Genomic DNA, 24860 nt, shown 5'->3' with positions numbered 1-24860 from the left:
CAAACAGAAGATAAAAGACAAGTACGTTTATTGCATTATCATATGTTCTGCTTGCAATGTCGTCTTATACATAGATGTTAGTACTGCTTAAGTATGGGCAATGACTCTATTGGGGCAGTAGAGGTACAAGTTTGCATCTCTCTTCAGTGAACTCTCATGAACTAATGTTCTTCTCTGTGTGGTTTTGCAAGTGTGGCAATGTACCACTTGCTTGGAACAGCAAGCTATTTTGCAGAAAAGTAGCTGACCGCCAGGTGTTTGCTTCCGTTATGAAAGCTAGATATTTTGCAGACAGTTTTTGCAAACTAAGAATGTGCATGTGCCTGTTTGCACATAGGTTATAAATATAGAATTGTCAATATTGCTTTTGTCAGACCTCTGAACCATTAAAGATTCTTCACTCTGTGATTGTCTTCTGAATAAATAACACAAAGACAAGACTGTTGCATTAGGTCTTTATTTTTCTTCTCACTGACAAAATTGTAGATTAATTTCCACCACAGAGTGTGTGTGTGTGTGAGAAAGAGAATGTGTGTTTGCTGGTATGTATTAGACATGCCTTGCAGATGTGTGTGTGTGAGAGAGAGATCATGTGTGTTTGCTGGTGTGTATTACACAGGCCATGCAGGTGTGTGTGTGTGAGAGAGAGATTGTGTTTTTGCTGGTCTGGATTAGACAGGCCTTTCAGGTGTGTAACTCTATGTTGCCATTCCCCATGCCAGTCACATGTGTGTGTGTGTGTGTGTGTGTGTGTGTGTGTGTGTGTGTGTGTATGTGAGAGAGTGTGTGTTTGTGTGTGTGTATGTGTGTTTGTGCGTGTGTGTGTGTGTATGTGAGAGAGTGTGTGTGTGTGTGTGTGTGTGTGTGTGTGTGTGTGTGTGTGTGTGTGTGTGTGCGCGTGCGTGTGTGTGTGTGCCCCTGCATGTACATGTGTCTTAGTATGTGGTTTGTGGTGTGCAGACATACATCTGTGTCTATGCATATTTACACGTATGTCTTTAAGTGTGTATGTGCAAAGGTGTCTGTTTTGTGTGGCTTGGAGCACTCACTGTTATTAAGACATAGACATATATTTACTTGAGAGAAGTGCCTGTATACACGTCTGTGTAAGCATGTGTGTATGTGAGAGAGAGAGAGAGAGAGAATGTGTGTTTGCTGGTGTGTATTAAACAGGCCTTGTAGGTCTGTGTAAGCATGTGTGTGTATGTGAGTGAGAGAGCGTGAGAGAGAGAGAGAGAGAGAGAGAGAGAATGTCTGTGTGCTGGTGTATATCCGACAGGCTGGGCGAGAATAGTGCCCACTTCCTGTGAGGGTGTGACAGGCGACTTGTAGGGGAACTCCCACACAAATCTTTGACAAAAAGTTTGACAGCTAAACTTCAGGAAACAGACGTCTGTCTTATAGCTCACAATCACCTCTTGACTGAATCTTAGAGGTCACAAGTCAGAAGACAAAATCTACTTGAATTTAACAAAAACAGACACATCAAAGGACTCTACCACAGGTAACTGAAAAGCAAGTGAGCTTTAACTTTATGTACATTCAGTCTTTCAAATGGTTGTGTAGGATGTTGAGCAATAGATTTTTACATATTGCACAATATATTGTTTGTAACCTATACTGAACCTACCTAGGAATTGTATTTGTTTGTTTGTGGCTTTGTTCAGTTGATTTATTGTTATTTGTTCTTATTTTACTTAAACGGCAAAATACTTCTACTATAGACGGTCTTAGTCTGCATTGCAACTTGATAGAGATTTGGATTAAATTTCAATATATGTGGTGATCTAAGGGACTAGCACTTCTCGTTGGTTCAGTCCATGGTCATTTGTTCCACATCACCAGATGGTGTAATGTTATTACTAGTGCTGTCAAACGATTAAAATATTTAATCGCAAATTTGTATCTATTCTAAATGTCTCTTCATTTATTTATTTTTTCCATCATTTTATTTTTATTGTAATGCCCTTATCAACATGGAAAAGTGGATTGGCTTGCTTTATGCAAATGTTTTATTTTATTGAAAACCAACATTGCCAAACAGGGCGGTACAAAATAAAATTATAAAGTGCACATTTCAGGTAAACAAGGACTCAGCCTATAGTGCAGTTAAACCATGGCTTAATATTTTCTTTTTTTCAAGTTTGCTGGGAACATAGCAGTCAGGCCTCTTATATCAGAAACAATGAACCATAACAGTTAGGTTACCAATAAAAGGTAAGCCTACTACTTATTTGCTTTCAGCCAGCTGCCTGTTGACATTTTCAGACAACAGTGAAGCTCGCTTCTTTTGCACAACACAACTTTTAAAAGTAGACTTTCCATTCAGAAGCTTTTTATCATCCATTTCGCCGTATCGCGCTCACCATTCACTCAAACCGTAACCTTAGCCTACTGCGCAGCTTGAGGCCAAAAAGAACGTTAATCTAAAAAAATTAAAAAATTAAAAAATCTTGCGTTAATCTCGCGATAAAAAAAATAACGGTGTTAAAATGGGTTTGCGTTAATGCCGTTAATAACGCGTTTAACTGACAGCACTAGTTATTACCAGTCCTGTCCTCCTCTTCTGGTCTAGTCAGACTTCATGCTCAAGTTTCCCACTGTGTGTGTATGAAAGAGGACATGTAGGGGAACTCTCACACAAATGCAAATAACCGTTTGACAGCTGAACTTCCTAAGTTAAAGAGACTGACATGTGACATACTTCTGTCTCATAGCTCCCGATCAATACTTGACTGAAACTAAGAGGTCACAAGGATGTCAGAAGACAAAATCTGCTCAGATGTAATGCCAAAGGACACACCAGAGGACTCTACCACAGGTAACTGAAAACTGAGTGAGCTTTAACTTTATGTACATTCAATGTTTTGAATGATTGTGTAGGATGTTGATTTTTATATGTTGCACATCATATTGTTTGTAAACCATACTGAACCAACCTCACAATCTTATGTATGTGTTTGTTTGTGTCTCTGTTTAGTTCATTGTTTTTTCATTCAATGGTTATACTAATTAGTTGTTATTTTACTTGAGCGGCAAACTACTTCTTATTCTTCCCTTTGACATTAATAGCTTTTTGACAACTGCATTAGTTCTGCTCATTTGGACTGCGTCATGTGTTGAAACATGTATACTTTTCTAAAAACCAAAATATGCCATTATTTATATTTCACAACCCTACACAGTGGGTTCAGCTCTCACAATACCAACAGGAAAGACACTAATGGGCAGACAGTCTTAGTCTGCATTGCTACTCGATAGAGATGTGGATTACATTTCAATATATGTGGTGATCTATGGGACTAGCACTTCTCTGTAGTTCAGTCCATGGTCATTTGTCCACATCACCAGATGGTGTAATGTTACCAGTCATGTCCTCCTCTTCTGGTCTAGTCAGCCTTCATGCCAATGTTTCTCAGTGCGTGTGTCGTGTTTGGTGTATGTTTACACTGTAAACAAAAAAACTAAAAATGTGTTGACATGACTAGGTGCTTATACTTTGACATTCTTACAAGTGCACCTGAAGTTACTAATGTACAAGTTAGTCATCACTTCAGCAGAGAAGAGTAATTTTGATTGACTCTTACTTCAGATAATCTTGTAAGGACATCAGCTGGATATGAGCCTGTGCAATCATGGTAACCCATAACACCTGACATCAAAAGCAGTGATGAAAGATGAAGCTATTTAAAGTTGTAACGTTAGTGGAAAGTGAAATGATTGCATATTAAGAGGCACTTTATGTAACATTCAGGCAGTAGGGCCTGATACAAGACCCCTTTGGATTTCATTCAAACTTTTTTTCCAAAGTGCCAAACACTTTTATTTTTTCAACCTTTCTGAAAAAATGTAAGTGTCATTTGGCTCGAAAGTAATTGAGAAGAAAATGGAAATTCAGGATTTTACCTTCAAATATCTTCGTGCCTTCATTCAATCTTCCCGAAACTTTGCGTGTGTAGTAGGGGCTGTGAGCGCAGTAACTCTATGTGTCACAGTGAAACTGTGGAGATAGTAACATAGAAGTTTACGCAGGCTGAATCTACTGGTGTTTAGATCTTCTAAAAACTGTGGAGTGTGTGGGAGCTGTGGCACAAGCAGTAGCATCCCACACCATGTACAGGTCTAAGTTACCATGGCGACCTGGGAGTGATTCTGACCTCAGTAGTTTCCTGATTTTACGTCCAATCTCTCTTGCATTGATGTTCTGTCTCTCTTGACCAGGGGTATCAAATTCAAATACACAGACGGCCAAAATTAAAAACTGCGTCCAATTCGAGGGCCGGACATATTCAATATATTTTTTTTTTTTAAATAAAAAAATAAACGTTTTCATATGTAAACATGAACTTAAGTTTAACATAGGCCAATTGAATCTGGGACAAGCAGCCTAAAGCTACAATTTCAAAATAAAATAAACATCAGTGTCATTCATTTATTATGCCTCTCTTTTCTGCATATCGCAGGCGCTCCATCTCTGGTCAGTCCCACAAGTTTGTCCCAAGGCAGCCCCATTTCATTTACACATTTGGATACCATTTGGAGATCTTTCCCTGTAGTTGTGCATTGATTTAAATGCCCAAAGTTCCTCTATATCGCACAGAATCGAGTCCACTGCACGGATGAAAATTGACAGCTGGGCAGTATTAGATGTGTTGCTGCTCTCATCAAAAGCAAGGGAGTATGCAATGACATATTTTCCCCTTCCCATCAGCTGTTGTTGTAGATCGGTGGCAAGGTCACATACACAATCAGCAACTGTGTTTCTGCTCAGGCTCACATTTAAAAATGCGAGCCTTTTATCAGGCCACACGATGTTGCAAACTGTTATCATGCAGTTCTTGACAAATTCTCCCTCGGTAAAGTGTCAGGCTTTTTTTAGCGATCTCCAGTACTACAAAAAGCTTGTCTTGACAGCAGCCTCACTTTGTGATTTCACTTTTACGAACCCAGTCTGCTGTGACTCCAGCCTTCTTTTCAACTCCTCTACCTTCTGGAGCTTCTGTTTCATGTCCAGATGTTTGTACTTGTCTTTATGTTTCGTTTCATAGTGCCGTCTTAAATTATATTCTTTCAGTACAGCCGTATCGGCTCTGCACACAAGACAAACAGGTTTTCCCTTTACATCGGTAAACATACTGTATATTCTGCCTCCCACCTCTCTTGAAAACCCCTGTTTTCAAAGTCTACCTTTCGTTTGGCTATTTTTTGGGAGGAAAGAGACAGGCCGCAAGCTAAACTTTGACTTCATGTGATGAGGTTGCATACAGTGGTGCAAGGGCTCGCGCTTGTGGGCCTAAATTGACGTAGGCTACCAACATGGTGAAAGTGCATTGTGGGACTTGCAGTATTAGTGGTGCATGACACATACCGGCGGCCGCGGAAGGCCAACTCTGATAGATTAGATATTATTTGGCGGGCCAAATAAAATGTCTCCGTGCCCCATTCAAATCAATGGAACTTTTTGCAACATTCAGAGGAGCCTTCGCTTGGCGGACCGGATCTGGCCCGCGGGCCTTGAGGTTGACACATGTGCTCTATACTCTCTGATAGCAATAAAGGTAAAAAAGCCCCCAGAACAGTGAAGTGTTGTTGAGGTCCAAGCAGATAACTATAATATTGTTATGATAGTCAGCCTTAAGTGATTTATCAAGTTGTTCATACATTAGTGCTGTTTTTCTGTTCTTGAGGGGCAAGTATGCACTAGATAATCAACATTTAAGGATTGACAAAGCTAAAAGCCACCTAGATGATCATAGCACAAACAAGACCAAATCACAGCTATTTTGACTGAGGGCACACTAAGCTATGGCTTTGTAAAGATGGCCTACAATTTAATTATTGCCTAAAAAATGCTCCCTATATTTGTTCATGAATGAACACGGCTCTGTTTTGAAGGGCCACCTGGTGGTGGTGCTTTGGGCTAGACTTGATCAAGTTGGCAGCTTCAAAAGTCTGTGGTCTCTACATTATTGTGGCCAAATTTCAGGACGGTTGAATGACGGCACATCAGATATTTTGAAGGTGAAATCCTACAATGTGTACTTTGGAAAAAGTTTGAATACAACCTAAGGGGTCATGTATCAGCCCTGATGGTAAACTGCCTGAATTTCATGTGGCTCTTAAAGAAACCTGTACAGTTATACGTAACACAGGACGCAGATTTTAAAGGGTGGACATTGAACATAATAATTCAGTTTTATTTTGTTATTAATTATTGTATGTCCTATTTTATTATTTATTCTTACTGTTTTATACTTCTCTATCTCATACTGTTGTCAACTCTGAATCACCCCTCTCTCTGCTGCCCTCTACAGGTACAAACACGTCAATAAAGATGTCCGGTGAAGATCAGGCAAAAGGGAATGGTTAGTTCCACATAGTTTTAGAGTTGATTTGTTGTTTTTTCACCAGTGCCAGGTTTCAAGGCTTCAGGCAGAGATGTCAGCTCGATGTTTAATAACATAAACTCTTTAAAACAACACTATGCAAGAATTTAACACTTGTATGCTTTTATAAACAACTACCTTTAGTATCATCTTTAGGTATATGGTCATGTGAAGGACAGATAAACACAACTATTGTTCTGGCTAGCTGCCCAGGCTATGCGCTATGCAGTTCCGCTATGTAGACCACCCTGTGAAAATGCATGCTAGCACGTTTCTATCTATGCCAGCTGTGCTCAGGGGCGGAGATCCCATTTCATTATTGGGGGGGACAATAAACTGCAAAATTTCAGAGAGTAATTCCTGGGGGGGGGACATGAAAAAATTGCTCACAAATTCATCCCTTAAGAACATGGGCACTATAAAATAGGGGGTATTGAATTGAATGAAACCCAAAAGGACGGTATGCTGATTACTGAATGACTAGGTGACAATCGCCACAGACTGTCCGGTAAGAACAAGCATGGATGCCAAAGTTCCAATGATGACGGGGTTTATTGCACACACACACTCAAGACATGAAGGGATGGTGAACATGAACTGAATGATGACCGTGTAATGAATGATAGCAGTGGCGATTTTAGCCTGAAATTTCTGGTGGGGCACTTTTGTATGACTTCATGTCACCGTCAAAAAACTAGAGGTAGCTGATTATTATAAGCAGACCAGTAAGTTATAGTCATGGTCTGCATTTTGAACATGCTTCAGCACTCAGCACAACACAAAGATGTTGCCTATAATACAGCATTAAAGTAAAATTATTGCAACAAAGTAAAAATATTAGACAGATAGCTCAAATAACTTGACTAATTTATTAAGCTTGTGGCACACGTGTGGCATACAATATGAAGCGAAAGGCACAACTTAAACAATTAACCGCAACAAAACATGCTGCTAACTTTGTAAAAAGACGATGTCCTTGCAGATTGCATTGATACATCCATCAGCTCCAAAACAATACAGGTTTGAATCACCAATGCAGATCACTTAAATAGGATCACTTAAATTTGCTTGAGCAAACCTCTCGATGACTTTGCTGTTAAAATCCACCAGTCCATGAACAGTCTCTGCTGTCCCATCGTGTTTCTTGTGAATGTCTTAATCCTTTTGTGTGGCCCCAAACGTTTAATTTCTAATTTATCTTCTAAAGACAATGTACTAAATTGCACCCTCAACAACTAGTCTACATTATTCATTGTAGGCTGAATTAAAACACTTCCAAAATACTCGAAAGCTAGCGATAGCTAACTAGCAGTAACGTTACTGGCATTGATCTGTCTGATTTTGATCTGACCGTATGTTTTTTTTTCTTAGTCACAGGGTACAGGTCTCGCGGTTTTCGCATTATTCCAGTCTAGTTGCCAGGCAGATTTCGTGGGGCACATCTGAAAGTGCCCCACCGCTCAATGTTAACTTTGGCCTGTGTGGTTCACGCTCATTGGTGTTTCCATGGTAACGGTGGGGCAGCGTGGGCCGTTGCCCCACCGGAAAGGGAGGGACAGCGGAGAGCAGCATTTCACAGAGCAAGCACACAGACAGAAAAACACACAAATCAAATTACTCCAAAACAAGACTGTAATGCTTGAGAGTCAAGTTTATTCACACACATATTCACGCTACTTTGCATAAAAAAAAAATATATATATATATTTTGCCGTGAAGTACGAATGTATTGAGCTTTCTGCACAACAGCTTCATCTGGATCTGGTGGGGCAGTGTCCCACCTGCCCCTAATGTAGAAACGCACCTGAATGATAGAATTATCGGTGTAAACGACTTCTATCACTCATGCATCCGTGAATACAATTATCCTTGTAGGGGACTTGTATCCAACTGGATGATACTGAAGACCGTCAATTGACTGATAGACTCCGCGGTTTCTATGGAATGACATGAATAACAAGACATACAGATAATAACAATGATGTACAACAAGCATGACTATATTACACACACGCTGAATATGACGGCTATGACATGAATATGGATATGCTCTTTAATACCGTGCCGCGTAACGGTGAACATTCCATTATCTCCGTTATTAACATTAACTCGTTGAAGTAGCAGTAGCGGAGTGAAATACAACAAGACAGTGAATGATTACTATACTAAATGACTAACAGATATTATCTACACTAATATTAACAGACTAAATCGCTAAATCACACATATACTGTATACAAACACTCACATTCTCAGACGCACTGCAAGAACGAACGTGAATGTTCTTGATCTTAGACTCGTCCTCTCCAGCTTCTCTTGACCCACAACTGGCCAGCGGTGGGTCAGGCTTATATAGGGGAGATGAGGGAGAGCCTTGAAACCGGCTTGGGGTGACCAAAAGGTCCGTAAATTTTCACTGTGCACGAGCCCCACGGAACTCTGGGATCAAATGATAGGATGACTTCTCTATGGACCCCAGGTCCCGTGCATGGCCTGCACAGTGGGATGCCCAGCTGGATGCAGCTGGTGGAGGCAGGCGTTTTAACAGGCGCCCTCCAATCTGGCCGACTGCTATTTAACATTCTTAAATTCTGTTCAAAGTTAAGAACGAATCCCAGATGAGAAAACTTTCATGAATGCCAGAATTGTCCCGGGAACTTCGTAAGTGGAGTAACTGCGTTCGAGAATGAGGTCCAATGTCTGTCAACTTCTTTAAATATCGTGCAGCATAGCGGCAGTGACAGGGGAGAGAGGAGGAGACAGAGAGGAGGAAAAAGAGGAGTGTGTGTGCTTTGTACAAAATCAGCCTCTTTTTAATCAGCACGCTGGTTAAGATACTAGCTAATGTTTGTTAACAAGCTCAAGTTTGAGCTTTTGGACAAAGCAGGAGAAATGTCACTTTTCATGTTACAAGCTTGTGCTTGTTGAACAAGTGGTGTGAAAAATGATTTACTGGCTTTTACTTGTAGAGGTTTTACTGGTGTGGTTGGTTTCCTCACAATATGTACTGGGCTGATTGACTGAAACACGGAGCTGCCGGTAGCCCCGCCCGTTGGAAACAGCATGTGAACCAAACCACTTTGAGGAATAGGGGGGATCATGATTTGTCAACAGTTAAAAAACACATTGTTTTATGTTTATAATTAGCACCGCTTGTGTTGTCGTGCTTTTATTTAATATTACTATATTATTCAAAATTATTTATTTGTGTTTACAATGATTGTTGGGGGAGACAACTTTACGGTAGGGGGAGGGGGGGGGGACGACGACACGTGCAGACTAATTTAATAGGTCTTTATTCTTCCCCAGCTCAGAGTTCTAAGGAAGCAAATTGTTGCCAGGTAATCGTGGATGAGATGGGTCTCCTGAAACTGAAGTTAACCATCCTGGCCGTCCTCTCTGTCATCCTTGGATCTTTTCTTGTGGCTTTTCAAGTGCTTTGTGAGTGTGTGTTTTTAAAAAGTGAGGGCACACCATGTTCATTAGTGTGCTAGCAAGCAAGAAAGTGTGTATTTTATAGTCCATTCTAGGCTAGAAAATCTACAAAAGGTGTCAACAATATACAACCATTACAATCATATACCATGTTAGTATTTCTGTGATGTGTAATTCTGAAAATGATAGGATAAAAACATGTATTTGTCTTGTTCTGAAATATTTAAATTAATAGATTGAAAAATGAAAACGTAATTCATTATATAGACGTAGATCACAATAACAACATTTCTCACAATAATGATTACTGTGATGAACATAACAAAATAATAGCACCCTTATTCTCTTTACAGCTTTCATGAAGGTGGAGAATGCAGGTGTGTTAGCATGAGTGAGTGAGTGAGTGAGTCATGGTGTGAGAGGATGAAAGACAGCGATATACCATCACAGAATAAGTCAATCTGACAATGAATGAGTGAAACTGTTTGTATGAATGAGAATTTAGGAGTAAATAGTCAAGTTAAGACAGAGAGACTCTCATTTGGAATACTTTCTCTGTCTGAGTAACGACCGCAGTAACTCAACAATGTGTTTAATTTACTGTATGAAAATCCAGTCCTATCTGGTAAAGACTACATTACCCATTACACCTCTTTTTCATGTAACTCTAACACATTATTTGAATAGTCTATTTTACCAAGTAATCCACTAACCAGGAACATTTATGTTTGTATGACCGTGTTGTCCAAGTAACATGTTTGCATATTTAGGACATTTATCCTTAACTATAGAAGACCTGTCACATGTTCTTTACTTTCCAACATGTGTTAAAGAACAGTGGAACACACCAATGCTACTCTGGCTTTGCAAGCTAATATGTCAGGTAGTGAGAAATGCACAAGCACTGTATTTCAATAGAAATATGGAACATGGATTCTTATTTGAAAGGGATGTTTACATTTAATATGGATATCTGTCACCATTTTTTTTATTTGCTTACACAAGACATCAGCCAGAAGTTGGGAATGCTGCAGGAGGAGTATGATAATGCCACTGCCATGACAAGGACTTTGGGGGCTGACCTTACAGGTAAAAAGTCACACATCTGGAGATATTTAATCAAGATTGAATATGGAAAGCCGTACAAAAAGTCAGTCAAATATCAAGTACTAGCTCGAACTCTCACCTACAAGTCAACTAACTGTCTACTAAACTATAATTAACTTGAAGCTAACCCTACTCTCACCCAAACTCTTAGTGTGTAACTGTGATTTTTATGTGTCAACAGAATCAACATATTTTTAGATAAAACCCCTCCAGCACCACACACTCGTCCCCAACACCCCACCATTCCCTTACCTCTCCACACTTAAAGCCACCTCTCAGGTGCACCTCATTAGATTACCCCACACTCCATTGGACATGATATTTTTTCCTCTCTCACAGTCAGAGCAGTATGACACTCAGTGGTGATTGACTAGTTTTTCTTAAAAATAACACAACAAAAACGGAGGAAAATGCTTTGGTAATGCATTGTTTACTAAGTCCTTCAACTCTGATTAAGCATGACATCACTGGACTATTTCTTTATCCAAGATGATAATAATCTTCTCGGGGGAGAAACAAAACTTAAAAAGTAAAGAATTGGGCTTTGTCATACAGCAGAAGGCAAACCTATTAATTTATTCTGGACATCTTTTAATGACATCTTTTAATTGCATAGTCTAGTGTTGATTTCATTTCACAAAAACTGAACTGAACTGAACAAAATCACAGAACTGAAGACTGAACTACAAGGTGAGATTTCCACACATCTGTGATGGACTGTAGGTTCCCAGACTTTGTCTTCCTTCAGGTGCACAAAAGCACTGAAAAAGCAACAGGTCTGTCCATATCAGGTTTTGACCGTGTAACAAGGGGACTACTTATCAGTATGACTGTGGTAATATCTGTCTTTGTTTCGGTCAAATGAGCAGTATATACAAACAGTATGTCAACAAATCATGACAAACCAAATGTCAGTTTTGGTGATCATTATTAATTGCATTCCTTATAAAGGAGTGAAGAAGTGTGCGGATGACTGGGAGTACTTCGATGGATCATGTTACCACTTCTCCACTGATAAGAAGACCTGGACTGAGAGTAGAGATGCCTGTGTGACTATGGAGGACACCTGGTCATCATTACCAGTCAACAAGAAATGGTACGACATTAATTCCTTAAAAATATTTCATGCTCTACTATCTGACTCTAATGTACTAAACTATAATCAGTAGTGGCTGGTGAACTCATTATTTTGTGCAGTAGCCCCCTGTCCTATATCTCAAACATAGCTGAGAGTAGCAACTGTTTACAAGGCAAGGCAAGGCAAGGCAATTTTATTTATATAGCACAATTCATACACCGTGGTAATTCAATGTGCTTCACATACATGCACAACAATGAGCTTCACATAAAAAAAAGCAAAAGGTCAGTGCATGATCATAAAAACAGTAAATTATAGAAAAAAAAGCATGAGAACATTAAGGCATAAAAATAGTAAAATATAGGAAATAAAAGCATAAAAAGAATAATAACAATCACTAGTCTACTACAGTAAGCAATAATACGTCAAAGGAACTGTTCATGGCCAGTTAGCAGAAGGCATCTGAGAAAAGTTTGGTCTTTAGTCTAGATTTAAAACTGAAAGTAGTTGGAGCGTTTTTAATGTCTTCTGGAAGTTGGTTCCAGAGGTGAACCGCATAGTGGCTGAGTGCTGCTTCACCCTGTTTAGTTTGGACAGTGGGTTTTACTAATAGAAATTTATGCTGCGATCTGAGAGATCTGAGTGGTACGTACTGCTGAAACATGTCAGATAGATACTTTGGCCCTATCCCATTAAGTGACTTGAAAACAAGCAGCAGTGCTTTAAAGTCAATCCTGTAACTTACTGGGAGCCAGTGCAGGTATTTCAGTATAGGGGTTATGTGGTCAGTTCTTTTTGTAAGAATTCTGGCTGCTGCATTTTGTATCATTTGAAGCTGTTTAAGGTTTTTTTGGGAAGGACAAGTGTGCAGACACTTTGTGTGAATGCTAGGATGGCTATTGCATATACTGTATGTACATTATTATTTACATCATGTGTTAAACACCAGGTTAAAGATACATGTCTCCGAGGGCCACTCAAGATTATTTCCTTACCTGATATAACATCAGCAACAGCACCAGCAACCGAATAGTACATTATTTACATACAATTTGTAGGAAAACATTCAGAAGTCATTCAGCAATTCCTGAGTAAGTGGCGTGGCCCTTTGAGAAGTTACAGGTCAGCATTCTCCCCCAGGTTCACAAAACACAGGAAGCTTGACAGTCAACTTTTTATTATTAATAATTTCCAAAACTCATAGACAGTCAATCACAGTACCCCTCGCTATAGATCTACTTAGGCCAGACAGAGACCCACTGATGGGGAGGACAGACCCAGACAGCAGGTAAATACGTTAATACAAAAATATATTTCTCTTATTTATTAAATAGTTAATTAAGGTGAATAAATACATGTTACAAAAGCCCACACCAAATTCATAGCACACACGGTAATACACTCATTAAAATTAGAGTATAAAAAATAGTTTGCACTCCAGTGTCTAAAACACTTAGGTTACACTGTGTCACTACACCTCGTCAGCTCACCCACTGTGCTCCTGTTTAGCGCTACGTTGCAGCCGGGTCCGTGATGCCCAACAGACAAGACAGACAAACATGCAAGATGAAGAGGTCACATCATGCCAGATGAAGAGGCCTGTCCGAGCCGACCAGATTAATAAAATAAATAATCCAACGCACTTCTGGCAGTCACCACGCAGAGGACGTCACGTCGGTTGCAGAATTCAAGCAAGCCCAATGCTGGAGTGGATCCTCCTCCGCACTGATACTGATGTTTACGCAGGCACCGCCCCCCGACGAGCGCGTAGTCCACTGCCTCTTCCTGATCTAGTGTAAACCTTGATCTCTCCGGGAATAGGGTTCTTGGTGTAGTAGACGTATAAAGAATCACGGACACACGAGTTCGAACTGAGAAGACTTTTACTCAAACTCCAGCCACAACGAATAACTCCTTTTCCTTGCTTTCTAGTATATATCCAATTACCCGCAAAGCATTATGGGTATTACAGTTCTTACACTACTTCCCCCTTCAGAAAATAAAACGTCCTCGTTTTTAGCTGATCAACATCGATTATTAACATTACTGACATAAGAGTAACAAGTGGAGCCTGTGGGGGGAAAAAAACACATACACACAAAAACATCCCACAAAATGCAATTATACTGTATTCTGCCATATATTGTCGCTATCCATGCTGGGCCCTACCGCAGTGTACCTATAACCATCCCAATCTACTGGTATTTCCACTTTATCCAGAAAGTTAGTCAATTCACTTTAAGACAGGTACAGTATAAAGCTCTGAAAGAAAACTAATCAGGTAATTAGGCAAAACTCAACTGTATAACTGAACAAAATACATGTTGTAGGCCTATACTATATGTGAACATACAAAACAGTTGTGAAATTCCTTAAGTGTCATCTCTAAAACGTTGGGGAGGGCGCACGATGCGACCTAATCTGGTTCTCCGTTCCTGAGGGGTGTGTGCTTCAATGGCAGGGGTGTTTGCCACAGGATCTGGGGCATTGTCCATTGTTGGAGATGCAGGCTCATTTGCCCCAAGCTCACAGCTCCGATAGACATAAGGCTGTGAAGCTGAGAGGGCCGTGAGCTGGGAGCCAACACCCTGATTGGGCTCAGCCTGGATGTGCTCAGGAGTAGTGGGGGCCAAGTTACAAGTCCATGGTGAACGGTAGGGCTTTAAGCGATCATAGTGAACCACCTTAGGCTTTGCCCTCGGGTCCAGTTGGTCTTGTAGGTTGTAATCCACTCCAATTTCCCCTGAGTCAAGGCGTTGCAGTACTTTGAAAGATCCAGTCCATCTAGGAGATAACTTTTGTCTAGCAAGTGCAGGAAGATTGACCCACACAAGGTCACCTGCTTCATAAGCATTGTGCCTCATGTGGCGGTCATAGTAATGCTTCTGTTTAGCACCTGCCAAAGCTATGTTGTCTGCTACCATGTTAAATGCAGAATAAAGTCTGTGTCTCACAGCCGTGGCATATTCACCAGGGGTTCCAGGTGTAGCATTTGTAGCCATTGGCAAGTCCCCAAGGATGATGTCTGCCGGCAAACGAGCTTCTCTACCATGAGTCAGAAAGAAAGGCGTATGATTAGTTGATGAATGCACACTTGTATTATATGCAAACTCAACCTGGTGTAGATGATCATCCCATTCACCCGGTTACCTTTATGACTGAGTGGCAGTTCAGTGACGTCAGCAGCAATTTTCTCAAAAGGCCTACTTGTCACTATGTTTTGCATTGGGGCCTGCTGGTGTGGAATCGGTGGCCTGCGTGCCTCACAAGCAGTACACTGGAGACACCACTGGGTGATGTCCGTGCTCATATGGGGCCAATAACATCTTAAAAACTTCATTCTGCAACCTTTTTGGGACCACCACTTGACATACAGGGTCACCTGGTGGGGGCCGGACCCCACGACACAAGATGGAATCCACAATGACAAGTCTGGGAAACTCTCTCCAGGAGTGGCACAGCTCAGACCGCTCGCCCTTCAGATGTGAAAAGGGTGGTCTAGAGTCATTCAAGACCCATTCACTGACGGTTTTTAGGATAGGATCTTCCTTTTGGGCATCATGAAGGGTGTTTCTGTCTATGTCATAACAGAGTGGGTCCCTGGGCACAGGGTCAGCCGCGACAGGCTGTACTGACAAAGTCAATGCAGTACGTTCTGGTGACGCAGTCGTAGAACTGACACTCTGTGTTTGAACTGACACAGAGTTCACAGATACGGTCTCCCTTATAGGCATACTGTCTTCGGTCCTACATGGATTTATGTTCAGAAAACTGAGAATCTGTAAGACTGCCACACTTCACGTCAAATGGCAAAGACTGCGGAGATGTTGGTGGGGGGGCTGATACCTGACAAACTGTGGGAGCAGCTGTACTGATTTCATTGTCCGTTACAGGGTGAACTGTCCTAGCTGTATACCTGGTTGTACGAGCATATGGGGGTGTTTGTAGGGTTCATGACACGCACAACTGTAAAAACCATTGTTCAGCTCTTGCAAGTGGTGCGTGCTACTGCAACCCCGTCCAGGTTCTGTGTGGTATGGCTCCAAGAGACCATTGTATCCCGTAGGTGTACAGAGATGAGCAGCAACAGGCATCATCTTCACTGCACAATGCATTTCACAGTGAGGAGATATGGTGGTGCATTCAGTAACATGGGCAGAGCAGCTGTCTGGTGTCATTTCTGTGGTGCTCAGCAGAGGAAGATCTTGATTGTGAAGGTGGCACAAACCTCTGCCTAAATCTAGCAAAGCAAAATGTTGTTGCAAAAAGTCCCAGCCAAGTATAATAGTCTGACTAACATTCCTAATAACTTGGACTTCATGCTGTAAATTTAGTGAGCCTAGTCGTAGTGCAAATGTTGCCCTGTTACCGATTTGGATAAGACAAAGTCCTTTTTGAGAGGCCTTCTATTCAATGATGGAAGTGACATTCTTATATTCTCACTAATAAATGAAATGCTTGAACCAGTGTCCAATATAATATTGCATGTCAGAACCTTCTACTATTCCCCTGACGTAGGCAGTGAAAGTGTTGCAGTTTTGGTCAGTAATAATTATGAGTGATACATATTTTACACCTTAATGGGAACTCGTATATTGATTTATGCATGTAAGGAATAATGAGGGAATATGGCTTATGAGTAGTAAAACTATTTTGTTCCTAGCCAGATTGAATCTTCTTTTTAAACATATGACTTCTATGCCAAAATTCCTTCAATACCATTCATTGCCAACATAACCTAATGCTTGTGTTGAGCAAAGGTTACGTAAAAACAAACTTTAACCTGAACTATAATACCCATTATAATGCAAAAACTATGAAATATGTTAATATTTAAATAGAAGGGGAGTCGCTTGAGACCGCGGAACGAGATGGACGTGTGAAAAAGCTGCTCTGCACAAACCCCCAAAATTAATCAGAATACGTATATGCGTCAACTGACCCCATAATAGTGTTTAATAGTATTTAATAGATGCGGGAATACTACTACTCGTGAATTAAAAGTTTAGTAAAAGTTAAAACAAGATAACTATGAGTGTAACTTCGAAACTGAGGGCTGCTAAGCAAGGTGTTAGCCATGCTAACACAGGGAGTGGAGTCAAGGACTCAAGTGGGGCTGAGACCAAGCCAAAGGAGCCGAAAACCGTTACTGCCATGACACCGCCTGGGTTTGCTGAATTACAGGCAGCACTTGAGAAAGCGATGGAGGAGATGGCCCGGTTCAGTGGCACCTTAACAACCTTGCAAGCTGATGCTATGGCATATTGAGCTGAAGACAAATGACAGAACAGGGATTTATTTTACTTCTGGCATGGACTTGGGTCTTGGATTCTATTTTCTTTTTTGGTCTAAAGGGAGCGCATATGTTGTGCTCAACAGTAGCCTTGGCTACAAAGACCAATGTGAGTATGAGGGTCAGTACATATAGCCCAATTTTGTTTTCATTTAGCTTATTTTCATTTGTTTTTCTGCTCGTGTTCGTATGGTTATAGGCCTAACAGCAGCATTTTGACATGAGAATGTGATGGCTTGCCAATGAAAATGTCTGGACCAAATTTGAGTTGTATTAAGAGTGGTAGTATTTTGCAAATGTTTACTGCAGGGGTGACATATCAAGATAGGGGGTTGGGCAGAGTCTGGAGGCATCTGGTTGTTGTGCCTTATGGACCATGTGTGGGTGGGGATATTTCTTTGCAAAAGGAAGTTTTGAGGGATTGGGGTGGAGGGTCTTGGGGGTTGTTTTAAGTTTTAAGTGTTTAAAAGTTTTGTTTAAGTGTAGGATTAGGTTTTATGTAGCATGCACAGCACATAAAGCAGATGGGCATTCTCCTCTTGTATGGTTACACATGCATCTAAATGATGTTAGCATTACCTAATGGCTAAAGTTATAAATATCATTACATTGAATATCAATGGTTCCCAGAATCCTGTAAAAAATTAGTGGTTAAGCTATCTGAAAACCCATCAAACAGATATGGCTTTAATTCAGGAGACTCATATGGAGGGTAAAGAAGCAGATAAACTCAAACGAGACTGGGTAGGGCAGGTATTGCATTACTCGTACAGTAGTAAGAAAATGGAGTGGCAATACTGGTGCACAAGAGGTTACATTTAGTGATGCTCAATCAGAAAAAAAAATGATGAGGGCAGGATGATTTGTATTCACGCTGCCATTGATGGTGTAAAGACTAATATCTGTAATGTAACAGAGATGATAGCAACTTTTTTCACATGGTTAATAAGACCTTGGGAGAACTTGATGATGCTCAGACAGTTATAGGAGGTGACTTTAATCAGGTACAAGATGCTCATTTAGATTGAACAACTTATCATAAAACAGTGCCAAAAGATAGATTGGCTATCAGCTGATGATGAAGGACCATGGTCTGGTAGACATATGGAGGTTGGTCAATCCCAGAGAAAAAGAATACACCTTCTTTTCACATGTGCATGAATCACACTCAAGGATTGACTATTTTCTAGTTTCAAGAAAATCGACTGAGATGGTAGCTGATTGTAAGATTGGAGCTATAGCTGACCATGACCATGCTCCAGTAGAGTTGGTTGTAAAGCTGAAGTCAAGTAGGTCTACTGGAAACAGATGGAGACTAAATGCCTCTCTTCTCCAGGACCCCACATTTAAGACGTCTTTGGACATCTACCTTAGGGACTTTTTTGATCTGAATGTGGGGTCAACAAAGAGGATTGAAAGTGTGTGGGAAGCCTCAAAGGCATATATCAGGGGATATCTCATCTCGCAGTCCAGTTATAGGAAGAAAATGGCCAATTTAAAGATTAAAGATCTAGAATCTCAGATTAAGAGTAAGGAAACTGAATTGGCACAATGTTATAGTGAACATAGATTTAAAGAAGTCTGTAATTTGAAATATCAGCTTAATGAGATTTGTAATAAGAAAGCAGAGTATGCCCTTTTCAGGTTAAAGACCAACTTTTATGAAAGTGGAGAGAAAGCTGGCAAGCTGTTAGCCACACAATTGAAGCAAAAGGATGCTAGCCTCTTAATTCCAGCCATCAATAATGATAAAGAGGAGGTGGTAACGGACAATGTGGAAATTAATAGGATATCTAAGGATTTCTATGAGAATTTATACAGATCAGAAATGTCTGTAGATCAAGCTAAATATGCAGATTTCTTTTCTAAAATAGATATTCCTGAGATGTCCCAAACACAAGTAAACATGTTAGATGCGCTTATAGATGAATCTGAGGTTAGAGCAGCTATTTTGACAATGAAATCTGGACGGTCGCCTGGTATGGATGGCTTTCCAGCGGAGTACTATACGGTCAACATTGACCTGCTGGCACCTATTCTAACGAAGGTTTACATAGAAGCACTGGAGGTGGGGCTACTGCCCCATACTTTCAATGATGCAGTAATAACTATATTACTGAAAAAAGAAAAGGACCCATATGAACCAAGTAGCTACAGGCCAATTTGCTTAGAAAACGTGGATTGTAAGATATTGTCTAAGGTGTTAGCAATGAGACTTGAGAAAGTTTTACCAAAAATCATCAATGAGGACCAGGTTGGTTTCATTAAAGGCAGATCATCTGCTGATAACCTTGAACGCCTATTACATCCTATGTGGATAAATCACAAAAAGGAGGCTCCTATTGCTGCTTTTTCCCTTGACGCCATGAAAGCATTTGATAGGGTAGAGTGGGGGGTGTTTGATATATACTCTACAGGCCTTTGGCTTTGGGGAAGGATTTATCAAATGGGTAAAGGTTCTGTATTCTGCACCACGGGCAGCTGTTCTCACTAATGGTACCATGTCTCCCTTCTTTCATTTAGGACGGGGGACTAGGCAGGGTGACCCTTTATCTCCCCTACTGTTTACCTTGTTTGTAGAACCACTAGCAGTTGCTATAAGAGACGATTTAAGTATTAAAGGTGTGATGGCGGGAGGTGTCATGGAAAAAGGTGTCTGGGTGCCAAAAGGGGTCCGGGTGATGTAATATTGGCTTCGAACGACTCTTGAGTGACAGTTGCTATACCAACGCTTGCATTACGTCACCGGACACTTTTTAAATACCTCAATAACGCAATTTACCCCAGAGCATCTCCCATTATACTTCTCTACCTGAGACCAGCTTGCCTGTATTTGACCTGCCATAAACCAAGCAAAACAACTATGTGCTTGATGTTTGACTGTGTTAGGAAAGTTGTTGACTCGCTAGTTAGTTATAGTATCAAAGTAATCAAATTTCAGGTTCGCGCTAGCATCTTGTTAGCGATTAGCAATTCCTTTGTTGTGTTGCTCTAAGAAAGTCCTTAATGTGTTGTGATATTTAGACATATCTGACGGCACCCACAATTACATTTTCACAAAACAGGGAATTGTTTGCAGCACCTTTAACTGTAGAGCACAACGAAGTAATTGCTAATCGCTAACGAGATGCTAGCGGCGAAACCTGTTGAAATTTGCTACAGGATACCTGCAAGGCAGGTGTAGCTAAAACTACAGCTTAGTCTCTTATTATTGTGCCTAAAAGGACACTATGTAACCCGGACACTTTTTGGCTATCAGTCAGATAGTCTCAAGAGTTGTTCGAAAGCCATCAGCTGCTTTTTAGTCGCTTAATATTGGCTGCCAGTCTCCTGTAAGTAAGCACATAGGGTTAGCCACTAGCATCTCGTTAGCGATTAGCAATTCCCTCGTTGTGCAACAATCTTAAGCGACTAAAAAGTAGCTGATGTCTTTCGAAAGACTTGAGACTCACTGACTGATAGCCAAAAGGCGTCTGGGTTACGTATTGTCCATTTAGGCACAATATTAAGCGATTAAAAAGTAGCTGATGGCTTTCGAGCGACTCTTGAGACTCACTGACTGATAGCCAAAAGGGGTCCGGGTTACGTACTGCTATTGTTGGTATAGCAACTGTCACTCAAGAGTCGTTCGAAAGCCATTGTGATGTCGCCCGGACCCCTTTTCGCAGCCGGACACCTTTTTCCATGACAGCGGTCAAATGCATAAGATGTTTCTGTATGCAGATGACATATTATTGATACTGTCAGATCCAGCTTCTTCTATTCCAGGTGTTATGGATATTATTGAGAATTTCTCAAAAATGTCAGGTTACAAAATCAACTGGCAAAAATCAGAAGTAATGCCTGTCTCTGTTGGTTGTTCAATTGCAGATATTGGGGCATTTTCATTTACTTGGATACCATCAGGAATGAAATATCTGGGCATAAGATTAACCAGACGCTTGTACAAATTAACATGGATCCAGTCCTTCAAAATATCAAGACCAACTTTGCCAAGTGGAAAATGATAAATGTATCTCTATGGGGCAAAATAAATACAGTTAAAATGATGGTCTCTTCAAAGGTTAATTATATATCTATGATGATTCCTTTGACTATTCCTGAATCGTTGATCAAACAATACAATGATATAGTTAGGGATTACCTATGGGATGGGAAGAAACCCAGGATCAGTTTGAATAAGCTGTTTACTACAAGGGACAGAGGTGGACTGGCTTTGCCAAATATAGAGCTGTATAATATCTCGTTTGAACTGGTCAGATTGTGTGAACACTGGTCGGAGAGGGACTCGACATTGGGGTGGCTGGAAATTGAGAAGTCGCTGACCTTCCCATTTAGGTATATAGATGCTTTGTCACCGAGATGGTGCAGTCATCTTCTGTTTTCTATAAAATGGCTGCTAATGCTCTGTATGGTGAAAGTGAAAATCTGAGGATTATTTGGCAAAAGGATTTAGGCATTGAAATGGAACAAGAGGTTTGGGAGAATATTGTGCATAACATGGGTTGGCCAGTGAGAGATATAAAGACCAAATTTATACACTATTAAATAATTCATGAATATTACTGGACTCCATTAAGAGGCTTGGTTTAATTCAAAGTAACTAGTGCTGGAAATGTAAGAGCTCCATGGGTACTTTTCTGCATCTCATGTGGGACTGTCCACTGGTCTCCCCTTTTTGGGCTCGAGTGAGTGGGACTATGGAAGAGTGGCTGGAGCAGCCCTTGTCAAGTTCACCTCGTTTATTCCTACTTGGCGACAAAACGGTGCTAACAGTCGGACTTACAAAGGCACAGTTGGGGCTAGCTCTCGCGGGCTCCCTTAACGCAGCCAAAGTTATTCTAAGGAAATGTAAGATTACAAGTGCGCCATGTTATAAGGACTGGATTGAGCTCATGACGAGTACAGCCTCTTATGAACTAATGCTGGCCAAGGTGGGAGACTCTGTGTCAAAGTTCTCTGCTATGTGGGATAGTTTCCTGACATATATTAAGGATGGGGGATAAGTAGGAATGATGTTAAGATAGACCTAATGTATTGTATATCATGGTATGTGTCATGGGAGGAGGAGGTATTGTGATCTGTATCGCTGTGCTGCTGTGTTGTGTCTGTGTGATTGTCTGTTTTCTTTTTGTTTTGTGTTTGTGCTTTGTAACAATGTCCTTGTGTGATATGGTATTTGTAGAAAACATGGATACATATGTCATTGTTATGTTGCATTGTGTGTCAAAATAAAAAAAATGTGAATTATAAAAAAAAATATTTAAATAGAAATAACGTGGTGACACTGAAAAGCAATATGGTCTACAGTCCTGGATATACCTCAGGTATGTAATAATAAGAATATTTATCAATATTCTAAGCAACTACCTATTTGTGACTATCAGGTATTCAGCACATTTCCTTGTGTGGGATCAATAAAGGTCATCTTAGCTTTGGTTGACATATACATTTCATACATAAATGTATTACAGATATTTCAACCTCACACCCTCTCAAATGATAGTAATTGGATACTCCACTCTAGCTGGAAATGAAAACTGAGATTCTTCAGATGCCGAAAGATTAATTGATCGGTCTTATTCACAATCTACAAATTAAAAAAATGCAGCAAAACTTTGAACTAAGAGAGTAGAAAAGCTTTAAAGACTAAGGTGATTGAAATCAGCATGGTGTAAGGGTTATTGCAGTAGTCATCATTATATTGCTTATCAAGATCATGAGAGTGATATTTCTTACATTAGGATTTCCTGAAGACCAAGACTGATAACTGGATTGGTTTAACTGATGCTCAGGAAGAGGGCAAATGGCGCTGGGTGGATAACACACCCCTCACAGACCCAAAGTTGGTACAACCCAAACATATTTACCTTTGTTTCTGCTCAATACAATTCACATTTAACGCAATTTCATTGAAAAAACGAGTAATGAGCTGAAATTTGATACCTGGTATGGTTTAATTTGACAGATTATGAGCACCATTTATTATGTTTATGTGCTTTCTGGACTCTGCTCTTCTTCCAGGTTTTGGAAACGTGGCGAACCAAACAACTTTGGTGCAGTTGGAGAAGAACACTGTGTCGTGACTACAGGAGAGTGGAATGACGTATCATGTGGTTACCCGATGAACAGAATCTGTGAGACTATATGCTGTAGAGCCTGGTAATTTAACTAACATTACCACAACATCAAATTATTAACCGACTCAAATTCATTTACGCTCGGAAACATTGTTTAGAAGAAATTCTTTAGGGGTGTCTGAGTGGGGTATGGATTTTTCATTAATTGCGTTTGATCTGATTTCTGGACATAAAACTAGGGAAACACTTTAGTTTAGGTGGTGCATATGTTAACCATTCACACATAACTACTATGTGTCTGTATAAGTGCCAAATAAAGTCATTAAACATCATTTATTAGGCCTGTGTTAGCCACTTTCTTATTCTCACTGAATATGTAATATATTCTTGGTACATCCTTAATAACCAAGTAATTAGTCTCAACCTAATCTTACTGATATATATGATATATTTTAAGAACAAAAATCGAAAGCTTGTAGCCAGCTAAGACTGAATATGTTACCTGGAGGGACAGATTAATTGTAGAATAAGTATCTCTACATGACAAACAGTGTTTCATTGCTCAATGCAAAGGCACAGCAGGTCCAAGTAATGGTAATGGTACTCACCCAGGCTGCTAGTGGTGACTGGGAGACAGTAATGGTAATGGTCCTCACCCAGGCTGCTAGTGGTGACTGGGAGACAGTAATGGTAATGGTACTCACCCAGGCTGCTAGTGGTGACTGGGAGGCAGGACCCCTGTTCTAAAGTGGAATGTTGTTTGAGAGCAATGAGTGCACTTCAATCAGTGATACCTACAGAGTATATCATTATTGATACAACACAAGTTCCCAGTTTTAGAGTACTTTCCATAATCAGACTGAAATGATGAAAATGGCCCACTACAACTACAGACACATTCATCCTTTATAAACTGTAAATATCTCATTATTTCTTTAAAACAGGTTCCTTGTTGTGAAGTGAAGACTAAAAATGACATGGAAAGGATGAGATCCTTGTGTGAGTTAGACATTTTTATTTAGAAAAATGAGACGATTTCTCAGAACATACAACGTCAACATGCGTCCAAAGTATCCTACTACAACCCTCAAAAGTCACCATCTTGTGTTTCCACAAGGCAGAGACATTTTCCAAAGCCTTATGCCTCCATCAGGTTCAGACGGATCTCTCTGTCTTGTGAAGCTATAAGATGAAACTGTTGGTCCAGTTTGTTTGTTGGTGAAGTAAAGTTTGCAGGTAGGAATACCTGTTCTACAACTATTCTAAGCCGCTTTAAGTGACATATTTAGACAGTTTATTAAAAGGCTATGAATCTTCTTTTGATTTTGATCCTTGCTATATATCAGTAAAAATCGGTTCAGACCAACTAGCTGGTTATTAAGGTTGTACCAAGAATAAATAATCTATTCAATCAGAATAAGAAATTGTATTCTAAGGCTTATGAGTGTTGGTTTGAATGAATGTCTTTCTATTCTGAGCCT

General features: G+C 40.2%; 1 protein-coding gene across 6 annotated transcripts; it reads left to right on the top strand.

Annotated features, from left to right (window-relative positions):
• Positions 1-1328: 1328 nt before the first annotated feature.
• Positions 1329-23711, top strand: LOC116224613 (hepatic lectin-like). 6 transcript variants are annotated; one of them, XR_006152974.1, is made up of 9 exons: positions 1338-1504; positions 2718-2821; positions 6315-6365; positions 9696-9827; positions 10175-10198; positions 10827-10910; positions 11880-12024; positions 23044-23144; positions 23324-23464. XR_006152974.1 is itself a non-coding variant. In XM_042710561.1 (8 exons), the coding sequence occupies exons 2-8, from the start codon at positions 2758-2760 to the stop codon at positions 23463-23465; spliced, it is 642 nt and encodes a 213-aa protein (XP_042566495.1). In that variant the 5' UTR covers positions 1330-1519; positions 2718-2757; the 3' UTR covers positions 23466-23711. The 6 variants fall into 6 exon arrangements, 5 of the variants coding, with proteins under 5 accessions (XP_042566496.1, XP_042566495.1, XP_042566497.1 ...); XM_042710561.1 differs by lacking the exon at positions 23044-23144 and having other exon boundaries at positions 1330-1519; positions 23324-23711; XM_042710560.1 differs by lacking the exon at positions 23044-23144 and having other exon boundaries at positions 1331-1504; positions 23324-23711.
• Positions 23712-24860: the final 1149 nt, after the last annotated feature.

This window comes from Clupea harengus, chromosome 18 (genome assembly GCF_900700415.2).
Source record: "Clupea harengus chromosome 18, Ch_v2.0.2, whole genome shotgun sequence".
NCBI lineage: Eukaryota > Metazoa > Chordata > Actinopteri > Clupeiformes > Clupeidae > Clupea > Clupea harengus.
The sequence above is the reverse complement of the archived record's forward strand: the minus strand, read 5'-3'. Positions and strand labels throughout refer to the sequence as shown.